Genomic DNA, 9,921 nt, shown 5'->3' on the forward strand with positions numbered 1-9,921 from the left:
CAGTGCCCTTCTCAGAGGAGTCTTCCCGCATTTTATCTTGTCATTTCGTTTTTTAGAGCAGGGCCTCCATATCAAGAAAGAGCAAATGTCCAACAGCAGCTCCATTACCCAGTTCCTCCTCCTGGCGTTCACAGACACACGGGAGCTGCAGCTCTTGCACTTCTGGCTCTTCCTGGGCATCTACCTGGCTGCCCTCCTGGGCAACGGCCTCATCATCACCACCATAGCCTGTGACCAGCACCTCCACACCCCCATGTACTTCTTCCTGCTCAACCTCACCCTCCTTGACCTGGGGTCCATCTCCACCATTCTCCCGAAGTCCATGGCCAATGCCCTGTGGGACACCAGGGCCATTTCTTATATGGAATGTGCTGCCCAAATCTTTTGTTTTGTCTTTCTCATTTTGGCAGAGTTCTATCTTCTCACTGTCATGTCCTACGACCGCTACATTGCCATCTGCAAACCCCTGCACTATGGGACCCTCCTGGGCAGCAGAGCTTGTGTCCAGATGGCAGCAGCTGCCTGGGCCACTGGGTTTCTCGGTGCTCTGCTGCACACGGCCAATACATTTTCACTGCCACTGTGCAAGGGCAATGCCCTGGACCAGTTCTTCTGTGAAATCCCTCAGATCCTCAAGCTCTCCTGCTCAGATGCCTACCTCAGGGAACTTGGGCTTCTTGTGGTTAGTATCTTAGTAATATTTGGGTGTTTTATTTTCATTCTTTTCTCGTATGTGCAGATCTTCAGGGCCGTGCTGAGGATCCCCTCTGAGCAGGGACGGCACAAAGCCTTTTCCACGTGTCTCCCTCACCTGGCCGTGGTCTCCCTGTTTGTCAGCACTGCCATGTTTTCCTACCTGAAGCCCCCCTCCATCTCCTCTCCTTCCCTGGACCTGGTGGTGTGTGTTCTGTACTCAGTGGTGCCTCCTGCAGTGAACCCCCTCATCTACAGCATGAGGAACCAGGAGCTCAAGGATGCCCTGTGGAAACTCATATCTTAGTGTTTTCTGAAGCAAGAAACTGTCCATCTGCTTCTACACAGCCATTTTAATGTAACTAGTTGCAGGTCCAGTCTCTCATCCGTACTTTCTGTGGTTGTTGGCTTTTTTTTAATTGTGATAACATTGTCATTCCCTTTCTATATCACTGTCTCCTTTTCTATTATAACCAGTGGCTGCGTAAATGAGGAGCCATGATCTGTGTGCTCTGGCAGCTTGGTCACTGTCCTGCTGTGTGTCAGTCCTGTGAGCGCAGGCAGGGACAGGCAATGGGCACTGCTGTGACAGAGCTGGCCTCACAACAGCCTTTCCAGAAAGAAAGGTCATCTCCTATGGGCAGGGCACGAAGGTTTAGCTCTTCTTCCAAACCTTCTCTCAATAACACGTCCAAGAAAATGGCCACAGATGAAAGATCATTGTACCGCTGAACAGTGTGTGCGTGCAGGGCTGGGCACACAGCAGTGTCCTCTCACAGCCAGGCCTCCTGCCAGAGACCTGCAGGACCAGCAGAGCAGGGTCTGGGCTGTGCCCGTGTGCACTGGACACCCCCCAGAAGCCCCTCCAGGGCATCGTCATGGACTGGCCCCTTAGAAACACCATTTCCAGCCCTGGCCTCTCTTCCCAGCTCACAGATGTTGCTCTTCCCTAAACGGATGGACACCGAATGAGTAGGTCAGAAGTCCATGTTTGCATTGTACAGATGAGATGTGAGCACACACATCATGTACATGAGGTGAGATGAAACCGACTGAGGACAAACACCATCAGCTATTCCTGGGAGGTCCATGAACACCTGTGGGACAGACAGTGTCTCGAGGTCACTTCATGTTGGGACTAACAGCCCATGGGAAAACACCCACTGGGATCTTCTTCCTTGGACTGAGGTCCCCAAGTCCATTCCTCATGACGTGGGACATCTCAGATGAGTGCAGAGCAGGGTGACATACCACAGGGCTGAGGTGCCTCCTGTCCTTTTGGAGTGGTAACAGGAGGCCAGAGAGACACTGTGACTCCTGCCTCTGTGTGTAAAAGGGACAGACTCTGTCTCTGAACATCCCTGGGTGCATAAGGAGTCCTGAGACCAGCTCAGACACGGATGCCTAATGGAATCCTGGCATTTCTGTGTGTGACTCCAGGAATAAAACTCAGTGGCCCAGTGAGATTCATCTCAGCTGCTGGGACAGGCTCATTGCAAGTGCTCCTGTCTGCTACATCACCCTTGCCCATGATTCTTGATTGTGCTTTCAAAAGTGACAGCAGAATCAGAGAAGTTCTGAATTCCTTGGGAAAGGAAGATGTCAAACCCACCTTCAAGAAGGGCAGGAAAGACAATTTGAATAATTACAGGCTGGTCAGCCTACCTCCGTCCCTGGGAAGGGGACAGGGCGCGTCTTCCTGCACCGATCTCCAGGCACCTGAAGGACAAGGAAGGGATTGCTGAACCAAAATGAGCAGAAAATCCAATGAGTCCCAAGAAACTCTCTGAACCCATTCCAGAGCTTTAGACCCCCGGGAAAGAGCTCAGTGACAGTGCAGCCCATGCAGTTGCATCTGTGTCCCTCACTGAGCAGCACAACCAGTGTTGAGTCACCCCATGGTCCTGCAGCCAACCTGCTCTGTAGAGCATCAGTGCCAGGTTGGGGCCCTGTGGGGAGCACAGGGAAGGGGCCAGGAGCACCAGACCAGATCAGGGGAGGGATGGGCGGAGATCAGACAGGAGCTGACCTGGGCTGGAAATTGCCTTGGAGAGAAAAATGCTGGTGTTCAGCTGCCCCAAGATAATACCCAGAGTTCAGGGTGCAGGGCCAGAAGTCCTTGCTGTCCTGGTGCTTCACCAGGCCTGAGAAGTAGCTGGAGAAGGATCCGTGTCTCCCACTTGCCATCTTTTAGTGCATCATCCCTCGTGAAGGGTGGCATGGAAAGCAAGTCTGGGACTCTGTGTCACGACTTGCACCGAAGAAAGTATTCACCCAGAAGCCACATCATTTTGCTCTGGTACTTCAGTCCTGGTGCTCATCACATGTCCTTAAGACAAACTTATGCACCCCTCTTGTCAACCTTACCCCAAAGGTCAGCCCTAGACAAGGCTCCTGAGCTGGGGCCGAGCTGGAGAACTGGGGTCCAGCTGTGACCAGAGGAAGGACAAGGCCTGTCCTGGGTCCTCTAAAGGGCTGGCAGCCTCTGTGATCTCCGCCAGAAAAGGCAGCATGCAGGAAACTGTAGACCATCCCCAAGCCCATTGGAGGCCCTTAGGAAGAGTTCCTCTCTCCAAATATCCAGCCCAGCTTGTTGCTGCATAAACAACCAGGAGAAACTGCCCCAGGACCCTCATTCCAGACCCCATCTCCTCCACCCCATACAGGCAGTGCTCTCCCCCTTGTCACTGAGGTGGTTCCAGGGACCCAAGGCACACCTGTGAGGAGGAGATGTTGGGTAGTACGGTGTCCTTCAGTGCTCCTCATGGTACCTCCTGCTGGGCTTTGTGCCGCTGGTCACAACCCTCTGAGCCTGGCTGTTCAGTCAGTTCTCAGTGGTGCTAAACAGGAATATGCCCATGAGCACATTGGGCTGCACTGGGAGGAGCGTGGCCACCCAGCCAAGGGCAGTTATTGTCCATCTTGACTCCGCACTGGTGTGGTCACATCTGGAGCGGGGTGTCCCAGTGGGAGGTTCCCCATTCTGGAGGAACCGGGAGGAGCTGTCGTGTGGCCAGAGAAAGTCTGGGTCATGTGTGGAGATGTTGAGAGACCCAAACTTCTTTAGCCTGGTGAAGTGGAGGCTGAGGAAACGTGCGGTTTTTGCTGAAATTGAGTTAATTTTCTTCATGCATTTTGAATCTCTCTCCTTCATAGCTACTACAGTCTTTTGTTTAGATTTGCTATGAGAATAATAACACTGTTTCCTCCCTGGGATAGATTGAATTTTTTCTTTTAGCAGCTTTACAGTGTTTGCCATTTGGTATGAAAGGAATGTCAGAACTCACTGATATCTTGGCTGTTGTCAGGGAAACCAAGGACTTCTTTAGCCATCCAGCTGCAGATGCAAATTGGCAGGAGGGGACAGAGACAGGACAGCACCTGGGTTGACATGGAGGCTGATCAATGAAATATTCCCTATGATTAGCGTCATGCTCAGTCTAAAGCTGGAGCTGGCTTTTAGGGCTTGTTACATCCGTTACTTTGGGTTTTCCAGCTGGTTTGGTTAGTTCCATTCAGAAGTTTCATTCTGTCAGGAGTTCGATGTCAGTTCGGCCTTTTGCCATTCTGCCATTTTGCAGTTGGCCTTTGGGTCTTTCTGCCTGTTGCCCTTTTGCTCTCTCTTGCTGGGATCAGCTGTTCAGCAGAACAGGTGGGGTCACATCGGGGTGTGAAGAAGCTGGGGAAGCGCATGGGGTGTCTGCAGCCTGTGGGGAAACAGCCACAGGCCTGGGACAGTGTAGGATGGATCGTGGTGGAGATGGCCAAGGGTGCTGGCAAGGCTGGATGTCCCTGGAAGTCACAATGTCTTTGTCCCCTTGGCAATGGCAGATGTCCCTGACAGCGAGGCCTAGAGGAGACACATGGTTGTCATGGCCATGGCACCCCATTGCCTCCTTGCACCCCCAGGGAGTCTCACACCGTTGTCCTGCACTGGGCATCATCCCCACATCCCCAGGAAGAGCCCTGAGACACACGTGAGGGACAGGATCTCCCTTCCCAGGGGCAGGGGGTCAAGGCTTGGCCATTCTCCTTCATCAAACAAATCAAGGGTTTTCTCAGCATCAGAGCTGCTGCACTTTGCCTTTGCCTGATGCAATCACTGCCTCCAATTATCTGCTCTAACGAGTCCCTGGGGAGGCTTTGTCAGTAACAGCCCTCAGTGGGGCCCATTAATGCTTCAAGGTACTTTGGGCTTTGCTTCTGACTGGGACTTCTTGAGGAGATTCTTCAGTCTGTCCTTGGTATCTGAGGTTCATGGACTCAGCACCAAATACACCATGGGGCTCATTAAAACACAGAAAGCCCTAACAAGCCATGTTTCCTTCCTAATTTTCTTCCAATCTTCAAGACTTGTAGAACTAACTGGAGAGGTTTCAATGGGACACTTACTGATGAAGACTTCAAAGAAGATTTCATAAAGGAGGGTTTTTTCTTTCAAGGGTATTTTCTGTCATTTTTCAGTGTGTGGAAGAAGTGACAGCAGCATTCTGCAATACACGTTGATCCAGAGGGTCTCCTGAAGACATCTGGACAGGCAGGAGAACAGTCCCTTGAGGCTGGACACTGTATGGACAACCTTGCTCCTTACCCCCCACCCCTGTCTGCCCGTTCCCTCATTGGCCACCTGGGACTTGCATCACTTTTCCTCACATCAGACTTCTCCACTGAGCTCTGCAGGTGGATGCTGCAGCTCCTGCACACCAGCTCCCACCTGCTCTCCTGTGTAAACACTACACAATTTCATAAACACTAAACCACTTTCCTCAACTGTGTGTGTAAGCTGGATCTAATGAGGTCCACCATCCACAAGGGACATCCACACAGGAACTGTTTTAGAGAGACAGATAGGAAAGGATATATATAAACACAATTAACACATTAACTACCATGTTAATTAGACTTCTGAAGAATGGGGCAAGTTTGTAACTCCCTGAAGCTCTAATCAGAAACCAGAGAGTTGAGAGGCAACTGAGTGACCAAAGAGCAAGTAGAGGAGGAAACCTGAGAGCAATGGGAAGGGCAAACATCCAGACAGTCTGCTGGAAAGTTGTCCTTTGACATGGACATTTAATCAGGAGAGGTGGAAACTCCTGAATGATGAGGGAGATGAAATAATAGAGTGTTGGTAATAGAAGTACAGGGGAAGACCAATTATTTGTTTTTGTACCCTTAGTACACTTCCCGGTAATTCACTTTTTAACATTTTTTTGTGTTTCTGGTGGGGGTTTTTTGTTTGTTTTGGATTTTTGTTTTAACATGTTAAAAATAAGCCAACAAAAAACCCCAGAAACAAACAAACAAACCAAACAAAAAACAAAAACAAAAACCCAAACCAAACCAAAAAACAACAACAACAAAGTGCACCTTTCCAGGCAGACATCAGTCATCAGTTGTCTCACCATAAACAGCCAGTGCCATTTGAGGGTGCTGGGTGGGCAGTGGGACATGGGAATTTATTTCTCTGTCCTGGAGAAGGTGCTGAGACCCCAGTTCTCGTTAGGACTTGTCAGAGCTGCTCCTGAGCCCCTCCACACACAGACCTGCCCCTGGGCAGTGGCCGGTGCCAGGAGCTGTGAGCAGGGCAGAGCTGAGCATGGGAGATGGGGTATGTGACACTGACAGGGAGCAGATTCAGGGGCAGAGAAACAGCTCCCAGCAGGGACAGCTCCATGCAGCAGAGACATGGGCAGGGAGAGGGAGCTGGGACCAGAAATGCTGGGGAGGGGATTCAGGAAGCCCCCTGCCCTCCCCTGCAGTGCAGACGCATTTCCCAGTGCAACCCCCTGGTCTCCTCCCCTCCCCAGCAGAGCCTCTGCCCCAAAGCCATGGGGTCCAGATAACGAGTCTCCACCTCAGCAGCTGGACCTACAGGTGAAGGGTTTCTGGAACGTGGTACACAAAAAAGGTGCTAAAAGTACTTGCTCTACAGTGTCATCATGTGAGTGGCAGCAGCACAGCCAGGTAAGGAGAAGGTTTCACATCATGCCCGTCTGCCTTTCTGTCCTTGCTTTATTTTTCAGGAGCACTGCAGTGTTCTTCCCTGTTTCTCCACCTGTCCCTGGTGCTCTGACTCTCTGGACTTGGGGTGGGAATGTGGGTCCATTTCAGTTCTGACACCAACCCAGGGGGTCTTGCCCCAGAGGTGCATTCATGGAAATTAGGTGCCCAAGCTGCATTTTAAGCTGTGATGACCCGTGTTTGTCATTTGGTGGAAAAGGAGAATTAGCTGACACATGCCTCCATCAAGGATGAGGTTTTCCGTGAGAAATGGCATGTTTATTTTGCTCATAGAAGTCTCCCCTAACTTATCACTGTCTCCTCCTCCTTGCACAGGTCCTCATGTTCACAGGCAGAGCAAATGTCCAAGAGCAGCTCCATCACCCAGTTCCTCCTCCTGGCGTTCACAGACACACGGGAGCTGCAGCTCTTGCACTTCTGGCTCTTCCTGGGCATCTACCTGGCTGCCCTCCTGGGCAACGGCCTCATCATCACCACCATAGCCTGTGACCAGCACCTCCACACCCCCATGTACTTCTTCCTGCTCAACCTCGCCCTCCTTGACCTGGGCTCCATCTCCATCACTGCTCTCTACCCCAGTGTAGACAGGCACAAGGCCTTCTCCGCCAGCTCCTCTCACCAGTGCCACTGTTTTCTACAGCATCCTCATCCTTGACTGTGGGATGCCCAGAACAACCCTCCCAAGACAGTTTGACAAAGCCACTGAGCAAAATGCTCAGGAAAGCTTTGAGGTGCACAGGGAGCCCATGAACATGTTGACAAGCTGCTCTCTTCTGAACAAGCCCAGAAGACCTGGACAGCATTTGCCGTGTCCCAGAAACTTGCCTGGAAGGTTGGGTAATGGAGAAAATTTTTGGTGCAGGAAGGGGCAGACAGGTGCTGGTGGAACTGGCTGGTGTGACCGTGAGACATCTCTCAAACACCTCAGAAAAGTCATGGCTCTCAGGGAGGTTGCATAGTGCTCTGAGAAAGAAAATATCAAAAATGGCTTACCATAGCATCATAGAATAATTGTGGTTGGAAGAGACCCTTAAAATCATTGAGTCCAACCATAATCTAAATCTGGCACTAAACCATGTCCCTAAGAGCCTCATCTGTCTGTCTTTTAAGCACGCCCAGGGATGGTGACTCCACCACCTCACTGGGCGGTCTGTTCTGTTGCTTCAAAATCCTTTCTGTGAAAAAATGTTTCCTAACATCCAATCGTAACCTTCCTTGGCACAAATTGAGGCCATTTCTTCTTGTCCTCTCACTTGGTACTTGTTAGAAGAGACCAACATGCTCCATACTACAACCTCCTTTCAGAGAGCTGTAAAGAGTGATAAGGTCTCTCCTCAGCCTCCTTTTCTCCAGACTGAATTCCCCAAGGTCCTTCAGCTGCTCCTCGTAAGACTTGTGCTCCAGCCCCTTCACCACCCTTGTCACCCTCCCCTGATCTCTCTCCAGCACCTCGATGTCTTCCTTGTCATGAGGGGCCTAAAACTGATCACAGTACAAGGGGATGATCTCTTCTCTAGTCCTGCTGGCCACACAGTTCCTGATACAAGCCAGGATGCTGGTGGCCTTTTTGGCCACCTGGGCACACGCTGTCTCAGGTTCAGCTGCTGTCAATGAACACCACCAGGTCCTTTTGTGCCAGGCAGCTTTCTAGTCACTCTTCCCCAAGCCTGTAGTGCTGCCTGGGTTGTTCTGACCCAAGTGCAGGACCCAGCACTTGGCCTTGTTAAGCCTCCTACAATTGGCCTCAGCCCAACGATCCAGCTCATCTAGATCCCTCTGTATGGCCATCCCACCCTCCAGCAGATCAACACTCCAGAAAAATTTGTCGTCATCTACGAACTTACTGAGGGTGGACTCGATCACCTCATCCACATCATCGATAAAGAGGTTAAACAGAACTGGCCCCAGTACCAAGCCCTGGGGAACACCACTCGTGACCGGCCACCCACTGGATTTGTCTCCATTCACTGCAACACTTTGGGCCTGGCCAAAGCATCCTTGTATTCCTCTTAAGCCTCCCGTCACTCCTTCCAAAGGTTATAAATTCTCTTTTTATTCCTAAACTGCAGACACAACTGTCTGTTCAGCCAGGCCGGCCTACTTCCCCACTGGTTCGCCATCCGGCACACGGGGACAGCTGCTCCTGCGCCTCTGAGATCAGCTTCTTGAGGAGAGACCAGCTTCCTGGACACCTTTGTCCTTCAGAACTGCCTCCCAAGGGACTCTGCCAACCAGCCTTCTGAACAGGTCAAAGTCTGCCCTTCGGAAATCCAAAGTAGCAGTTCGGCTGACCGCCCTCCTGCAGTCCAACTCCTGTCCCTGCACTGCACACCCCACAGTTCACCCCGTGTGTCTGAGGACGGTGTCCAGTCTCTTCTTGAACACTGTCAGGCTGGGGCCGTGACACCTCCCTGGGGAGCCTGTTCCAGTGTCCAGCACCTCTGGGTGAAGAACCTTTTCCTCATGTCCAACTCACCCTCCCCTGGCACATTGTCCTGCCATTCCCTTGGGTTCTGTCACTGGTCACCAGAGAGAAGAGATCAGTACCTACCTTTCCTTCTCCCCTTGTGAGGAAGCTCTAGCCACCATGAGGTCTCCTTTTAGTGTTTTCTTCAGCTCTGATGGTCAGAAACCCCTTGGTTTGCTTTCTGCAGCAGAAAGGAGAAGCCACGACCTCGAGGCAATGGGAAGGGGGATCCTGTCCCTCACACACGGCTCAGGGCTCTTCCTGGGACCATGGGATGTGGGTGTGCAAGGCCGAGAGAAGGACAACACTGGTACAGCAACTTCCACCTTCTCCATGGGGCTGCAAGGAGGCAACGAGGCCCCAGTGCCATGAGGACAACATGTCTTCTCCTGGGCCTCAGTGGCAGGGACAACTGCCATGGCCAAGGGGACAGAGACCTGGGTTCTGTTGGTCCCTTCCAGCCTCACCAGTGCCCTTTGCCATCTCCATCACAGGCTGATCTACACGGTCCTACACCTGCCCCTCTTTCCCTGCAGGCTGCAGACACCCATCTCGCTTCCTCTCCGTGTTCAAATTTGTCAAATATATTTCTTAGTAACAACGTGAAGTGAAAAGCACTCCTCACTGGAACTGCTGTATTTATGTTAACACGTTCTATATCTCCTCTTCTGTCTTTTTTTTTTTTTTTATGATTCTTCTACCTATTCTCTCTCCAGAAACATCTCCAAGTCAAAAATTAT

The 9,921-nt window shown here is 51.4% G+C and overlaps 1 protein-coding gene across 1 annotated transcript; it reads left to right on the forward strand.

Annotated features, from left to right (window-relative positions):
- Window positions 1-253: 253 nt before the first annotated feature.
- LOC136000278 (olfactory receptor 14J1-like) lies at window positions 254-8,727 on the forward strand. Its single transcript, XM_065654057.1, has 2 exons — window positions 254-928; window positions 8,515-8,727. The coding sequence occupies exons 1-2, from the start codon at window positions 254-256 to the stop codon at window positions 8,725-8,727; spliced, it is 888 nt and encodes a 295-aa protein (XP_065510129.1).
- The last annotated feature ends 1,194 nt before the right edge of the window (window positions 8,728-9,921 follow it).

The sequence above is a fragment of the Caloenas nicobarica genome, chromosome 32 (genome assembly GCF_036013445.1).
Source record: "Caloenas nicobarica isolate bCalNic1 chromosome 32, bCalNic1.hap1, whole genome shotgun sequence".
NCBI classification, from domain to species: Eukaryota; Metazoa; Chordata; class Aves; order Columbiformes; family Columbidae; genus Caloenas; species Caloenas nicobarica.

Coding starts and splice junctions, on each gene's coding strand:
- LOC136000278 (XM_065654057.1), top strand. CDS start 254: ATGTACTTCTTCCTGCTCAACCTCACCCTCCTTGACCTGGGGTCCATC. Junction 929..8,514: donor TGTACTCAGTGGTGCCTCCT/GCAGTGAACCCC, acceptor CCCACCCTCCAG/CAGATCAACACTCCAGAAAA.